Below are 15,655 nucleotides of genomic sequence, written 5' to 3'. Positions count from 1 at the left end.
GCCGCCGCCGGGGCGGTACGTACCTCTTCCATGATGCTGCAGCTGTCGGGCGTGTGCCCCGCCACAGCCCAAATTTCCAGGTTGCCTGGTGCACGAACACTGGAGGCTGCCACAGCTCCGATTCCGACTGCCCGGTGGATCAAATCTCGACCTCAACCCGCCACGTTCGCCAGCTACAGCTCGAGCTCGAGATTCTCCGACAATCAAGTGTCACCTCAGCTCTCGACTGACACCAACGAACTACAACCCAAAGCCCAACAACGCGCGACGACCCAACTACCCAAGTCGGAAACGCACCAAACATCAGCTATTAGCCCACCGTCGGGCACCAAACTCACACATCCGAAGCCATCACCACCACGCGAAAACACACACAAACGACGGCCCAGCATGTCCTTCAACCAACCAACGCCCCCGCTCCTCCTAACGAAACGCCTAACAACCTTCCTCTCCGCCAACCTCAACGCCCACCTGCACACGGCCCTGCTCGCGACCCCCTCGGGCCGGCTGCTCGCCCACGCCTCTCCGCACCCCGTCGCCCTCCTCCGCACCCAGTCGACCGTCGCCTCCTCCCTCTTCGCCCTGCATGGCTCCACGGCCCCGGACATTCCCGACGCCCTGCCCACCTCGCACTCCTCCCCGTCAGCCGCCTCCTCGCCGCCCATGGAGAAGCCGCTGACGATCACGGTGCAGCTGGCCGCCGGCGTCGTCGTGATCAGGAGGCTGAAATGCGGGCTGCTGTTCGTGTGCATCGGGCCTCTGGCGGAGCACATCGAGGAGGGGAGCGGCAGCGGCGGACAGCTGCAGCAAGGTGGTCTGGCGGCGCACGGCGGATACAACGGGACCGGCGAGAGGTCCGGGGGCGCGACGCCCAGCCAGATGCCCGCGTCGCCGAGCGAGGTGGACAGCGTGCTGAGCGTGGGCGGCATCACGACTGCCAGCCTGGGCAGTGTCGGAAGCGTAAACACTGCGGGTGTCGTGGTCATGAGGCGGCATGCCGAGGAGCTGGCGAGGTGGCTGGACGATAAGCTGGGTAGTCTGAGGGTCCCGGAGGAGGGTGTCGGCGTGGAGTGAATGATTACACATTAGGAGGGGGGACCTGTTTTTACTTTCTTCGTTGCCATTGGGAGCATTTAAAGGCGTACACAGGCGTTGGGAAAAGATACCACGACCACGAAATATCAACTTGTTCAAAACCAATGTCTGGTCATTAGATATGCCTACTTCATGCGCCGCCGTGTGATGCCGGGTACGGCTCTATGGATATTTCTTGCTCCTTCCATGGAATAACCACCGATTCGCCTGCACCGTACTTTTGTTCAAATGCAACCCCGACCCAAAAAAGAACTGTAAGAAACGCCTACTGACCAGCTCTGCTCCTGCCTCCCTTCCCACACCGCTCCAGGTCACTCGATGCTCATCCGCATCATGCCGTCGCTGGTGTCCACCATCCCCTGAAACCCGACGCGCCCCTTGGTGCCGTTCACCCGGCCGTTGGCGTTGGGGTTGCTCCCCGGCGTTCCGCCCAGACTTCCCGACTCGCTTGGCGCGCCGGAGCCTCCCCGGTCTCCGCTGTTGCTGCCGGGGCGGGATCCCCACGGCGCGACGTCCCGTTGCATGGGGCTCTGCATGATGGGCGAGTTGTGCACGCTCATGCCTGGGCTGACGGCGCGTCGCTTGAAGCTCACGGGGTCAAAGTCGTCTTCTCTTCTGCGCTTGCTGTTGATGCGGCGCGTGATCTCGGCTGCGCTGGGCGCCGGCTGCGGCCCTTGTGCCAGGAGGGGTGTGTCGCCTTTCTGGGACTCGCCGCTGCTGGCGGCCATAGCGAAGCCGGCGGTCGGCCCGAGAGAGGGCGAGTCCATGGATATGTCCTCGCTAATGCCCGAGGAAGAGCCCCGAGGGAGTCCGCTGGGCGGGGGCGGTGTTGTGCGCGTGCCGGCGCTGCTGGCTTCCGAGAACGTGTCCCAGAACTTGGTGCCTTTGGAGTTCTTTAGGGCCTGCTGCTTGAAGCTGCCTGAAAGGTTCAGTGCGGAGTCAGTGATCATGCTCTCGGGGATGTCGTCCAGCATCGGCTCCTGGGTGCCGAGATTTGGTGATGAGTGGGTGGTGGCCGGCGCCGTTTGCTGACGGGGCGGCTCGAGGTCCACGTCGCTCTCACGCACTTGCCGCACGACTTCGGCCTCTCGCCGGGTCTCCGTCTCAACAGGCGCGCCTTCCTCAAACAGAGCTGCCCTGATACGAGCAAAATTCTTCGTTTTGGGCTACACACATAGTCAGTAAACATAGATCAGACTGGGTGAAAGCCAACTCACCAAAAGGTTTGCGCGACGGGTGACTACGCGTTTCATAATGGTAGGTCGCTGCCCGTCGCGGCTGGGTGTGGTCAGGAGGTGGTCAATGTTATCTCCCCGCTCCTCCTCACTGCCGGATATGTGCAGTTGGTTCGCCTGCCAGCTTATGCTTTCCCTTCGGTTGTGAGCAGACAAGTCCTTGGGTCCATTGCTCGGCGGCGACTTTGATAGACCGGCAACAGTTGCGGGACTAAACCCAAGACCGAGCGGCGGCTTGTACTTCTTTTTGGGCTGTTTCCTTGCCCGTTGTCTCTGCTGAAAGCTCATCAGGCTGTTCATGGCCGGGGACCCCATCCACGGCGCGTTGGGAGCCTGAGTGCCGATCGGGGTCACAGACTTGTTGGCCTGCGGCGTACCAACGTATGGTTCGTCCATATCCTCGTCCATCAGATCGTCGTCGTCTGAAGAAGAGGAAGAGTCCGACCCGAGCGGGTGGGCGCTTCCGAGGGAGCTCGACACGGTCATGCGCTCGTGGTTGCCCATCATGGACCACAGCGAGTTCGTCGTCTGTTCGGCCTGTCCGTAGTCGTTGCTTCTCCTGCCGGGTATGTTCATTCCTCTGCCTCCGATCGTGGGCGATGAGTCGGGCGAAGACTCAGCGAGGGTTGAGTGGTGGAGGCTCGTCGCGGCACGGGAGAAGTCGAGGCCGCGTGAGCGACGCGGGAGTATGTTTGTCGGGCTCGCGTAAATCTGGGAGTGGTCGAGCTTTGGCGACAGCGGCGCGGGTTTCGTGAAGCCGGTGGAAGAGGAGGACGGAGAGTTGGCAGGCATCTGCAGTGACAGGCCGCGGAGAGGAAACTCGGACCGGTGGGGAGTGACGGGAGGCGCCACGGTCGCGGTGGCGGTGTTCCCGATGTGGCTATCATCTTTGGACGTATTGCGTTCGGCGATGTGCGGAGAGGGCGAGAGCTTCGAAGGGGTGCCGCCGTCGGACATGGAGCGCGTCTTGGACAAGGGCGAACGGCCGAGTATCAGGCGCTGAGGGGTCCCCGCGATGGCGGGAGGCTCGGCGTCCCTGTCATCCTCCATGATGGCGCTCTCATCGTACTCCATGTCCCTCATCATCATGGCGCGGTCCATGGCTGCGAAATGGAGGTCGGGAGGCCAGGCTCACGACGGATGGGGAACGATATCCGGCGGCAGGTGGGTTTAAACGGTGGACCGTTCGTTCGGTTGGGGGCTCTCGTCTGTCGGTTATCGCTTCGGCGTGGTCATTGAGGAGCTATCGGCGATGGGTGGATATGCAAATGGCATTGTCTGTCGTGGACTGGCAAAAGATGCCCATGCGAGGGGACGTCGACGCAGCAACTTTACGGACAGAGGTTGGAAAGGTCGTTAGTTTAGCGCAGACGCAGACGCAGCAGACATACGAATAGACGCGGCCGACGATGCGGTGCGGGCGGACGTGCAGGGTTCCATGGTTTGGATGCGCCGAGATTAGATAGGGCGCCCATCCACGGCCATTTACAGCGAACCTTGGCGGGTGACGCTGAGGCTCTGTTGCAGGCGTCACCCTGCACTCTGCCTCGCTTGCCCTGCCACAGGTATCTTCTCACCCAAACAACCAGCGTCGATACTTTCAAACCTTGAAGAGCTGCCGTTCTGCCCCCCTAGGGATTTGTTTCAATCCACAGCGGCACTTAGCCCGAAGCTCACTGGCTGACGGGAGGTGGTCCCCATAAACGGCGCCGAAACGCCGCGGGGATGGGCCTTAAAATACCTTACCTAGGTGCCCAGGTAGGCAGTGCCCCAAGACTCACGTCACGTTCTTTTACAGTCAGGCTCTCCATCTCCGAAATGCTTAAAGGCAATTAGCCCGTCCATCAGTCGATCCCAGGTCGTCGCGTTCCATCGGGGGCCGTTTCAAGTGGATGGCGAGGGAACCTTTTCCTAACTTCTAGTCTCTGGCTCGGACGCCAGACTCGCAATCTAGCCTCTGCGGAACTTGTCAGAAGGTCAGGTGTGTTTCCCCAAGTTGATGGATGGCGGCGGGATCAACCTTGTCTTATGATCCTGCTTGCACACACATTATGGCCATGTGAATAAGCTTAAGATGCTGGCTGCCGTGGGAGCAAGGCAATCTTTGTCAGCCACGTCGCGTGTAAGTGCCGCTGCTGGAGAAACGTCCCGAGCCAGGGAGTGCGTAACAGAAAGGTTGACGCGGACGTTGCGCAGGCCCTGCAGCCATCGTAGGCTCTTCTCCTAGTTTCGCCCGAGTTGTTGGGTGGTGGTGGTGTTCTCGCAGCCTCATCTCGCCGATGAGGCATGCGGCCACAGATGCGTGAGCATAGAGTAGGAAGACGTAGACTGGGCGTCAGCAACGCGTCGATCCGCGTTATATGACGCGCACGTTTGTGACACGATGCAAATCCAAGGACGTGGGATGGGGATTCGAGTCTTCGGTCTACGGTGCAACACTTTCATCGCCGTCCGACGAGGGCCCGTCAAGCCACCATGACTAAACACGGACGTCTCAGTCGGATAGATTTCAGCACCGCAAACATGAAAAATGGCAGTACATCGGGCCACCGATGAGTCACGACGGAGGTTCTGCACCAAAGAGATCTTTAGATGGGCAAGCCACAGCAGGTGCTTGCGGTGCCGCCGCTAGGACCCCAAAGTCCCTTTGGTGCTCCCCCAGCTGAAAAAAAGAAGGATTGGTCAATTTGGCGTCTTGACGTCGTAAATCCCAAAGTGGAATGACCAGGTGCGGTGCGAGGGCCGAAGGGCGATGGAAGCGACCAATCACCGGGGACGGCGCCGTGTCAGTCGGACATGTTTACACGCCGACCTCCGAGAGGGCCCGACCGACATCTAGGCTTTTCCGCCGCCATTGCTTGCTCCTTTGCCTGCGGTCTGACTTACCTCGCTACCGGCCCACTACCACATGGCTGGAACTCCCGAAGACTCACTCGCTCTACTCCGTATGGTGAATTCCCGCTGCAGCACTCGTAAATCTTCTTTCGTGTGATTCATGGGCCCCCGGACTACTCAGACATGCCCCGGCCCACGTTGTTGCAGCTGGAGCATCCCACTGGCACGTAACAGAATATGATCGTAACTGCGGCGACGGCCATGTAGTCATCATCATCCATCTGGACAATCGGGCAGATTTTTCTTTTCCATCCGATACTGACCCCGACCCCTGCGTGGCCCTCAATTTTTGTCCGTACCCTCGTCCGCCCTTTGGCACATTCCACCCACCCAAACGCAGACAAGCTCATGCTAATCGGCTAGTTGGCCCTTGGCTTCATGTACTCGTGCTTTGTGAGTCCGCAGCCTGGACCATCCCCCACCATCCCTGTGGCTTGCAAACACGTCCAGATCGGGATGGGGCCTGGTCATGGTCGGTGCTGGTCCGCGCTGCTACCCGATGGGATGTTGCACTTGGGAATTTTCACGATCTGAGATGCAATGTAGGGGACCGCCCGAGGTCGTTAAGTACGCCCGCTTCCCGCCGTCATTTTTTTTGGCTTTCGTCCGTTCTTGCTGTATCATCTTTCAGGGTTGATCTTTCCTTTTGCACGCCGAAAAGTTAGATCCCACCAAGGTCCTTTCAACCTTGTCTCGACTTATAAGTGATCCCCCCCTTTGACCTTCACACCCTTTTCTCACAGACAGCTTCCTTCCCACCTTCTATCGCTACTGGGAAGCTTCGTCAATATGGATACGAAGCATCGCGACGACAGACTCGGCGAGACCACCTCTGCCGACCCCTCGATCCTCACCGAGAAGCCTGCCTACGACCTCAACGCTGCCGATGCAAAGGCGCCCTCAACCCACCAGTCCAGCGAGGATGAGGTCGAGTACCCTCACGGTCTGAAGCTCATTCTCATCATCATCGCCCTCTGCCTCGCCGTCTTCCTCGTCGCCCTCGACCAGACCATTATCGCACCAGCTCTCGGCGCCATCACCTCGGAATATGGCAGCGTCAAGGACATTGGCTGGTACGGCTCGGCTTACCTGCTGACCACCACCGCCCTCCAGCCAATGTACGGCACCGTCTATAAGCTGTTCAGCGTCAAGTACATCTACATCGCCGCCATTGCCGTGTTCGAGATTGGTTCCCTGGTCTGCGCCCTCGCACCGAACTCGACAGCCTTCATTATTGGGCGCGCCGTCGCCGGCATTGGCACGGCCGGCTTGTTCTCGGGTTCCATTGTCATCCTCAGCTACACGATGCCCCTGGAGAAGCGACCTCTTGCCTTCGGTTTGATTGGCGGCATGTGGGGTATTGCGTCGGTCGCTGGACCTTTGCTCGGAGGCGTATTCACAGAGAAGGCGACTTGGCGGTGGTGTAAGTCTCATTTCCTGCCGGTTGTTTTCTAGAGAGCGTGTACTGACCACCAACGCAGGCTTCTACATCAACCTCCCGATTGGCGGCATCGCCATGGTTTTCGTCTTCTTCTTGCTTCACTTGAGCCGCAAGAACAACCCGGAGGGAAAGACGCTCGTCCAGCGCCTCATGCAGCTTGACCTCATCGGCACGGCCATCTTCATCCCCGCGATCGTCTGCCTGCTTCTTGCGTTGCAATGGGGAGGTGCCGAGTACCCCTGGAAGAGCGCCAAAATCATCGGCCTCTTTGTCGGATTCGGTCTCATGATCATCATCTTCATCGGAATCCAGCTGTGGCAGGGAGACAAGGGCACGCTTCCTCCCTATCTCTTCAAGAACCGCAATGTTGTCTGCGCCATGCTGTTCGCATGCTTCTTCGGCGCCGCCTTCTTCCCTCTCATCTACTACCTGTGTAAGTTGTGTCCACGGCCTGTCCGCTTCAGCAACTAACAAATGCAGCACTCTACTTCCAGGCAATCCAGGGCGTTAGCGCCGTCCAGGCCGGCATCAAGATCCTGCCCCTCCTGCTGGCGACCGTCGTCGCCAGCATGGCCAGCGGCGCGCTCATCTCCGTCATCGGCTACTACAGCGCCATCATCCTGCCCTCGCTCGTGCTCTTCACCGTCGGCTCCGGCCTGATCACGACCTTCGACCTCGACACCCCCATGCGTGAGTGGTTCGGCTACCAGGTCCTCGCGGGCCTCGGCATCGGCGCGGGCTTCCAGATCGGCGTCCTCGTCGTCCAGACCGTGCTCCCTCTCGAAGAGGTCCCCGTCGCGACGGCCGTCGTCCAGTTCTTCCAGTCGTTTGGCGGCGCCATTATGATCGCCGTCGCCCAGAGTCTGTTCCAGACCGGTCTTGTCAACGGGGTCGCCACCCGCGTCCCCGACCTCGACCCGTCCATCTTCATCAACGCTGGCGCCGACCAAGTCCGCAGCATCTTGACCCAGATGGGACGTGCGGACGTGATTGACGCGGTTCTGGAGTCGTACATGGTTGGTTTGAGACACACGTACTACGTCACCGTTGCATGTGCTGCGGCCGCTTTTGTTGCGTGCTTGGGTTTGCAGTGGAAGAGCGTCAAGAAGGAGGGCAAGGGGCCCGCAGTTGCTGCTGTTTAGATGGATAAAATCACTGTACGATATACGTTGTTGTTTAGAGGATACCCGGGCTAGACCTCACTCTACCTAGACTAGAGATTGTAATAACGACTACACATAGAGTCGATTAATGATTTATGTATCCAAGAAAACCGTCTATCCAAACTTTGCTATTAATCAGTCTCATTGGGTATCATCAGGCGGCAAATCCCATCCTCTCTTCGTGCCCTTCCCCTTGCCTTCTGTCCTCGCCTCACCACCCACAAAGCTCAGCACCCACTCCCACACCCTCCTGGTCTTGACCAGCTGCGGATGTGTCCTCCCCTCCCCTTGGCTCCCCAGATCCTTGCGTCTGTAGTACCCGCCCTCGTCGACCTCCCCCATCCTCCTCCGGTAGAGCACCGTAGTCCGCGTCAGCCCCTTCCGGAGGCTCTGCCCATAGACCTTGCCCCGGAACACATGCAGCGCGACATTCTGCATCAGCACCACATCCTGTCTCCTCAGCTCTGACGGCAGCGTCGTCCCGGGCGCGCTTTTCGCCGCGGGGGCCAGCCAGAAGGTCACGCCGAAGCCGGCGCGGGTCTCGTCGCCGAGGAGGACCTCGACGAGGGCCAGCTCGGTGCCCCAGCGCGTGGTGATGGCGCGGGACGGCGAGACGGAGATGACGCCGGCGATGAGGTTCACGGTCACGGTCTGCGGGGCGAGGCGGAGCAGGGCGGGCGCCTCGGGGATGTCTTCCAGGTCGGAGAGGTGGTGGGATGTCGTCACCGGCGGGCGGATGCTTGTGGTGGTGTCGTCGAAGGAGTCCGCGGAGTCTGTGACTGTCGTCTCGAAGGACTGCGATTGGGACTGGGACTGAGATTGCGTGGGCAGCGGCAGCTGGGAGGAGGGGACGTCATGGTGCAGGGCCAGCGAGTGGTCATAGAACTGCGACAGCAGCTCCTGGGAGGCGGAGACGGACTGCGACTCGGCGGTGGTGGCGTCTACGGAGAGACTGAAGAAGTGCGCCGGGGGCCGGAAGGCGGAGGGCAGGCCGTGGTGCTGGGAGTAGCCCGTCACGAGGGGCGCGCGGTGGAGGGCGAGGGAGCGCCAGGCCGGGCCGGGCGGGGTAAAGGTGGATGTCGGGACGGGTTGGGAGGTGGCGGACCAGTCTGCCTCCGGGGCGCCGGCGAAGATTAGGGTCCGGGGCATGCAGGGCCGGGGAGGGATGCCGTCTGCTTCCGGGGTTGAAGTGTGTGTGTTTGCTGCTGGGGGAATGTGTGTGGAGGTGCAGAATGAGTGGGGGGCATGCACTGCCATGGATCGCGGGGTAGATTATGAATCTGGTCGTTGACTGTAGCGGCAGCAGCGTTCAAGGGGCAGTCACACAGAGGTTCACATCAACCCCTTCGGCCACCCGCCGTCTTACGCTGAAGAACAGATGAAAAAGGAGAGCGTGCCACGCCAGGCGCAGGACTGACAGCTAGGTTACGCCAGCCGTGCTCGGGAACTCAACTCATCCACACGCGTTCCCTTCCTTGTGTTCCTGTCCAACGGCGATACAGGCAGGCAAAAAGGAGAGAAGCGCGACGGTTGCCGGTTTCATTTGGTTTTACCGACGATAACTGCCGCCGCCGCGCTCCTGTCTCGGGGAGGTGCAGAGTGGCTACTCTATTAGTGTTTTGGGCTGTCCCCGGCCTGTACAGTAGTAGGCTGGGATGCCGGCGCTGGTACCTCGGCATCTCCACAGAACCCCCAGAATTCCCCAGACGTCCCAATGTTGCCGGGGCCCTCGGTCTGTTGTAGCAACTTCAACTCCGAATCATCTCCAACGAACGCTACTTGGAGAACTTTGGTGTTTTCTCATCAATCTCAATCATCAGACGATTACAGCATCTCAACCCGACAAGTGACACGCCTCTACCACGCGTAAAGGTTGACTAGCCAGAGTTCTGGTGGCGCCCGGAAGCCACAATGTCACCCTCGTCCGTCTTCCACATCAAGGAACATGTCCTCGACGCCTCACACATTCGCGAATTCCCACGCGCCCTCGCAAACTCACAAGACGATGTGCTCAAGCTGGCCGTGAAGGAGTACATCCCCAAGGATAACCCGAACCCGCAGCCTGGGGATGTGACCATCATCGGCGCCCACGCCAACGGGTTTCCCAAGGTAGCTCTTATCCAAATCTCATCTCATCGTCTCAACATTCAAGAGCAGCCTACACGAATCTACACATCTCATGACTTCCTTGATTCAAATGAGATCATACCACCGCTGACACCGCACCCAGGAACTCTACGAGGCTCTCTGGGAAGACCTCCATGCCGAGTCCAAAAAGTCAAACTTCCGCATCCGCTCAATCATCATCGCCGACGCCGCGTGGCAGGGCGCCTCCTCCGTCCTCAACGAGGGCAAGCTCGGCAACGACCCCGGCTGGTTCGACCACCCGCGCGACCTCGTGCACGTCGTCAACACCCTGCGGCCCTCGCGGCCCCTCGTCGGCGTCGGCCACTCCTTCGGCGGCAACGCCATCGTCAACGTCGCCCTCATCAACCCCCGCCTCTTCTCCGCCGTTGTGCTCCTCGACCCCGTCATCTCAAAGTGGTCCTCCAACGCAAAGGGCACCATCGGCGCGAGCCCGGCGGCCGCCTCCGCCTCGCGGCGCGACCTCTGGCCGTCCCGGGACGTGGCGAAGAAGGCCTTCCTGCGGAGCCCCTTTTACAAGGCCTGGGACGAGCGGGTCTTTGAGAGCTGGGTCCGCCACGGGCTGCGGGACGTGCCGACGCAGCTGTACCCCGAGGGCCAGGGGGTGACGCTGGCCACGACGAAGCACCAGGAGGTCTTTACGTATTTCCGGCCCAGCTGGGATGCCTACGACGACAAGGGGCAGACGGTCGTCAAGCCGGACCTGGTGCCCGACCTGGACCCGTCGCTGAACGAGCGGTACTACACCTTCCCTGTGTACCGCTCCGAGGGAGCGAGCACGCTTGCGAGGCTGCCTCATCTGCGGCCGGGGACGATGTACGTCTTCGGAGGGAGGAGCGATTTGTCGACGCCCGAGCTGAGGGAGGAGAAGATGAGGCTGACGGGCACGGGGCCGGGCGGGAGCGGAGGCGTGGAGAGAGGGCGGGTGAGGGAGGTCACGCTGCCCGAGGCGGGACACCTGTTTCCCATGGAGATCCCGGGGACGAGTGCCAAGTTGACGGCGGAGTGGATCGTCAAGGGGCTGGGAGAGTGGAGGAGGGAACAGGACGAGTATGAGAGGTGGGCAGCGCTGAGCGTAAAGGAGAAGACCACTCTCACGGATGAGTGGATGAAGAGGATTGGACGGCCCGAACGGCCTCCCAAGGCGAAGATGTAAATGGTCACGATAGATGAGCGGTTTTTTAGAGTTCTTTAGATGTAGAGTATGTATACAAGCGTGTGACTAGCTGTCTTTTTCTTCCTCCTCTTCCGGCGGGATCCATACTAGGAGGCCGTCCTTGTCGATCTTCATGCCCTCGGTGGGTATGATTCTGAGAACCTTTTGGAAGTACTTGTCCCTGACGACCAGGCTTGGCCGGATGAAGGCGCCTCTGACGAGCGGCAGGAGGCGGTATGTCGCCGACCGTCGGGACACGGGGAGGACGTGCATTGTGGTCTGCTTGGCGCCGGAGAAGGCGAATTCGTCGCTCGGCTCCATGCTCAGACCAAAGGTGAGGAAGTGGCTGGAGGCGTTCTCGATGGTGACGTTGAGCTTGACGAGTCCGGTTGCCGGGTTGGCGAGGGTGTACGAAGCCAGCACGCGCGGTTCGGTGCCGAGGACGATGTACCGCGGGACGAGCATCGTCGTGGTGTTGACGGTCGACGAGGTCGATGATGTGCGGCGCCATTTGAGAACAAACGCGAGGTCTAGCGAGGCCGGCCCCCGATCGTCGAGGCTGTACTTCTGAGCCACCAGATTGAACTGTGCCTCTTGCATTTGCTTTGGTGCTATCCTGAGACCATCTGCGGCTATCTCTGGGCGGGCAACTGTTGTGCAGCGGGCATTATTCTGGCAGGAGAGGACCTCCGCGTCCATGCTGATGATTTCGAGGTCTTCGGAGGCAAAAGATGCAAAGTGGCACATCAGGCACCACTTTTGGGCCAGGCCTCGGGGCTGGATTGCGGCGTCGTCAGTAATGTTTGGATCCTGAACGCCTTCGTGGTCGAAGAGGGAGGGCCAGGGGTCGGGGTGGAGGCGGGGAATGAGGTCGTAGTTTGCTTCAAAAGGGTTGACCACGTTGAGTTGGACGGGAAGGATTTGCATAACCAGTGTTGCCGGATCGGAAACGAGATGGTAAAAGACTCTGAGGGTCACGTCATACGACGTTGTCAGCTGTATGGGATCGAGCGAGACCTTGACACGAGTTGATTGCGATATTCCCAGCGTGCCGAGCGGCAGACCCGTAAGTTTGGCTTCTTCTTGGCCAGCTTCTGCCTTGTGTTCGTCTTGGTCGGCGGCCTGGACTCGGAAGGCCGGGATCTGCTCGCCAAAAACATGGACCTCGAGCTTAGCAACAGCCTCCTCGTCTTCAGCGTTGAAGACATCGAGGAGAAGCTCCATCGGCTCGTTTGCGTAGAACTGGTCCAATGGTTTCGCGAGCTTGATTTCCATTTTTGGTGGTCGGGGTTGTACTTGAATGATGTGGGCGCTCTGGCGTACGATTCTTCTCCTCGCGAGAGATGGGCTGAACCAAAAGTCCGCTGCGCCAAGATCTCGGAAATCGACAGTGTATTCCAGACGGAACGCGTCCGTTTCCAAGAGTAAAGTAACGGAATCGGCTCGAGCCTCACCGGGTTCTCGCAGTGGGATTGCCATTTCAAAGACGTTGGTAGAGCCAGGCACGATGGTAAGATTGGCAGATCCGCTGAGAACTGATGCCCCCTCTTCGTCTTCTCCAGCGCGAGCGGTTTCTTTCAATGGAACATTCGACAAGGAAACGGCGCCCTTCGCTGTAGTCGCGTCGGACTCAGCTGCGTGGTCTAGAGTGATGGTTTTCAGGCTGCCCTCAAAGTCGACTCGCAGCCCTATCAGAGTGATGGGCGCTGCATCTGAGAAGGCATCCGACTTGATTGCCAGTTGAGCTTGACAAGTCTCGCCGGCCTTGCCGTCCTCGCCCTTGAAGATGAACGACGCGGAGATGAAGGATGATATGTCGTCGTTGATTGTCACCGTGGGCTTTGACTCAATGGACAAACCCTCCAGCGATCTCGAAATGTCGTAATGCCACTTAGGGCGCCGCGTAAATCCTGCGACGAGTCAGATCGAGAAGGCCGACATAATTGAGCGAACTTACTCTTGTTCATCAGCTCCCAGTCAATGGCAACCACGAGCTCTGCATTCCCAGTGTGCGCAGCGGCAGCCCGAAGCACCCAGCTGAGATCCTCTGTGATGTTCGTCCAGCCCTCTTCCCGGAACGACATGTCTTCCCATAGCGGTCTGAGTATTGCGACAATGTCTTTCCACGCCTTGAGGTTCACCATCTCTTTTGCACACTCCAGCGACAGCTCTGCCGATATCCGGTGCTGCCTCCTTGCCTGGAACTGAGACCTTGCCGCCATCAAAAGATCAATGATGAGCTGGGAGTGGTTGACGCCCATCCCTTGGAGGGGAAACTCTTCATGGGGATCAGGACACATGTACGTGTCGTATGTAAAGGCTTTGCTGGCAACTGCTGATGCTGGAGTGGTGTCTGGTGAGCGGCGATCCGATTCAGGAATCGAGCGAGCCAGGCGGCGTCGAGCAGCGAGATGCTCTGCAGCAGTGCGGTACCAATATCCCGTATGATGCAGCATATCCCACGGTTGAAGCTTGTCCACCGCGGCGGCCTTTTCCGGTTGGAGGTACAAGGTCTTTGTAGACGGCGCGAGACTGCGCACATCTACCCGTTCAATCAAGTTGGCCATGACAACAGCCCACCTCGACTCCCATGCCTCCCAGCCGTAGTTGTTTGTCCCGCGCCCTCGGCGATCTACAAAGTCGGCTATCCTATCACGGTGCTTTTGCCATCTCCGCACAGCGGACGTGGTTTGTGCGCCCCAGAGCACACAGCGTATGCCGCGTATCGCAATGGTGTCAGCGAGCATGCGAGCTTCGTTCCAGCGCGGGCTCCAACTTGGAATGATATCCATCACGTCCTGGCTCAGGAGCTCCTCATAGGCTTGATCGTACGAGCGCAGGGCCGCATCCATCTCTTGGCGGAACTCTGCGAAAATGCCCGTCTTGAAATCATACCTCACGTTCCAATCCTGGACTGAGAGTGTTTGCGAGGTGCTCGTAGGGGGCACCGTGGGCTGTGGCGCTATTCCACGACCGCGCTTCTTCCGCGCGTGCCGGCCAAGGTCTCTGTAGTATTCTAGGGCTTGCAGAAACACTGCGGCTAGCATGGAATCCACCGTGTGTTCAAGATCGATGGACAGGTCACCTGGTGATAGATAGAAAAACGTTTTCGTATCTAATGCAACACCCTTCCGAATGTTGTCCAGCCGGTCTTGAACGAGGTCTACCATGGAAGAAGAGGCCGTGCCGTCGGACAGAAGCACGACGGCGAGGCGCGTCCTATAGCCTGACTTACCGAGGGCGGCCTTCAAGTTGTTGATGTCGGTCTTTAGTTGGTTATCGTGGAGCGTCGCAAGCGTTGGGTCAGAAGTGAGGGTGTAGAAAGAAACGTAGACACTGGGCACCATGTCCTCGTGCTTTTGCAACCATTCGGTGTTCATAAGTCCGTCCGGGTACAGAGGCGAGACCGGAGTCAAGGGCGAGAAGGGCGAGTGCAAGACGGGAACGCCCTCGGGTGCCTCGATACCATCAGGAAGTCTCGCTCGGCGTGGAGGAAGGACGAAGGACTGCCCAGGGTTAGTCTAGAGGACACATTCGAACGGTGTAAGCCGTACCCGACCAGCGACGGTGACCCGAAGCTTGTACGGCTTCCCGCTGTCTCTGCCGTTCCATGGCTGATTCCTCCCGTCCTGGCGCACAATGTAGTCCGTCAGTGCTTCGGCATCTGGAGTCTCGAGGCTCGGCAGCTCAGATCGCAGCAGAATCGCCTGGTCGCGGAGCTCGGCGCTCAGTGGTAGTTCTTTGGCCGGGGCCGAGGTCAGGCCGGCGAGAACGATGTGTGGGATGTTGTGGTCCAGGCTTCCAACCGGATATCCGTCCATTTTGCTGGTGGTCCTATGTCTTCATAGGAGGGGGCAGTCGAGATATGGATATCGAGGGGTACTTGGAGATCGTCGCGGAAGCTCTGGCGCGGGTCAGCAGTAGCTCTCGATGGTGCCTCGGCGCGGGATGTACAGTGACAGACTCAAGGGAGCATTGTCGCTGAGCCGAGATGTGGACGGTCAGAGTGGACGAACAAGACAAAGCAGCAGGTTGGGCGCAAAGAAAGCTTCCCCGTTCGGTTGCGAATCGCGGCATGGGTCCTCTTCTGGTGGCACGGGAGGTAAAGTACTCTGTCACAGGTATCGCAGCTCCATTCCAGCGCCAGAGCCAGAATCAGCGATCCCGGCCCACCGTGCCCAGTGACTTCACAGCAGGCGGGACCCCTGGGAGAGCGCTGAGCCCAGGCGGGTGCCAACCCGACCGGGCCACACCACCTCGGGATCGGGAAAAATGGGTGCCGACAGCGAGGTCGCTGATTGGCCACTGGCCCAGATGCGGTCATGGTGTATGGGCCCAGAGTGCCCTGAAGGAATGGGAAACTGGTTCTCGCAGCGCAAACAGCCAGCCTTGCCGCCCGCGTGGTTCTCCTCCCGCCTCGTCACAGAGACTGCGCGCAGAAATTGAGGGCTACCCGTCCTACACCTCTCCCACACCACACCACCACGTTGTTCAAGCACGTAAATGCCTCCCTTTCGACCGTCCT

The 15,655-nt window shown here is 59.6% G+C and overlaps 6 protein-coding genes across 6 annotated transcripts; 3 read left to right on the top strand and 3 right to left on the bottom strand.

Annotated features, from left to right (window-relative positions):
* Nucleotides 1-390: 390 nt before the first annotated feature.
* CGCA056_v003588 (uncharacterized protein) lies at nucleotides 391-1,074 on the top strand (the record flags this gene model as incomplete). Its single annotated transcript, XM_037318845.1, has 1 exon — nucleotides 391-1,074. One exon carries the CDS (start codon nucleotides 391-393, stop codon nucleotides 1,072-1,074), a length of 684 nt encoding a protein of 227 aa, XP_037182864.1.
* A 332-nt stretch (nucleotides 1,075-1,406) lies between these two features.
* On the bottom strand, nucleotides 1,407-3,431 carry CGCA056_v003587 (uncharacterized protein; the record flags this gene model as incomplete). Its single annotated transcript, XM_037318844.1, has 2 exons — nucleotides 1,407-2,261; nucleotides 2,313-3,431. 2 exons carry the CDS (start codon nucleotides 3,429-3,431, stop codon nucleotides 1,407-1,409), a joined length of 1,974 nt encoding a protein of 657 aa, XP_037182855.1.
* Nucleotides 3,432-6,014: 2,583 nt separating this feature from the next.
* aflT-1 (Efflux pump aflT) lies at nucleotides 6,015-7,808 on the top strand (the record flags this gene model as incomplete). Its single annotated transcript, XM_037318843.1, has 3 exons — nucleotides 6,015-6,648; nucleotides 6,707-7,099; nucleotides 7,147-7,808. The coding sequence occupies 3 exons, from the start codon at nucleotides 6,015-6,017 to the stop codon at nucleotides 7,806-7,808; spliced, it is 1,689 nt and encodes a 562-aa protein (XP_037182856.1).
* A 162-nt stretch (nucleotides 7,809-7,970) lies between these two features.
* Nucleotides 7,971-8,978, bottom strand: CGCA056_v003585 (uncharacterized protein; the record flags this gene model as incomplete). The annotated part of the gene is made up of 1 exon (XM_037318842.1): nucleotides 7,971-8,978. One exon carries the CDS (start codon nucleotides 8,976-8,978, stop codon nucleotides 7,971-7,973), a length of 1,008 nt encoding a protein of 335 aa, XP_037182857.1.
* A 762-nt stretch (nucleotides 8,979-9,740) lies between these two features.
* On the top strand, nucleotides 9,741-11,130 carry mpaH (Abhydrolase domain-containing protein mpaH; the record flags this gene model as incomplete). The annotated part of the gene is made up of 2 exons (XM_037318841.1): nucleotides 9,741-9,938; nucleotides 10,060-11,130. The coding sequence occupies 2 exons, from the start codon at nucleotides 9,741-9,743 to the stop codon at nucleotides 11,128-11,130; spliced, it is 1,269 nt and encodes a 422-aa protein (XP_037182858.1).
* A 66-nt stretch (nucleotides 11,131-11,196) lies between these two features.
* TRAPPC11 (Trafficking protein particle complex subunit 11) lies at nucleotides 11,197-14,951 on the bottom strand (the record flags this gene model as incomplete). Its single annotated transcript, XM_037318840.1, has 3 exons — nucleotides 11,197-13,040; nucleotides 13,088-14,636; nucleotides 14,685-14,951. The coding sequence occupies 3 exons, from the start codon at nucleotides 14,949-14,951 to the stop codon at nucleotides 11,197-11,199; spliced, it is 3,660 nt and encodes a 1,219-aa protein (XP_037182859.1).
* Nucleotides 14,952-15,655: the final 704 nt, after the last annotated feature.

This window comes from Colletotrichum aenigma, assembly GCF_013390185.1.
Source record: "Colletotrichum aenigma strain Cg56 chromosome Unknown KSG_Cg56_contig02, whole genome shotgun sequence".
Lineage (NCBI taxonomy): Eukaryota > Fungi > Ascomycota > Sordariomycetes > Glomerellales > Glomerellaceae > Colletotrichum > Colletotrichum aenigma.
This window is presented reverse-complemented; position numbering and strand designations above follow the sequence as displayed.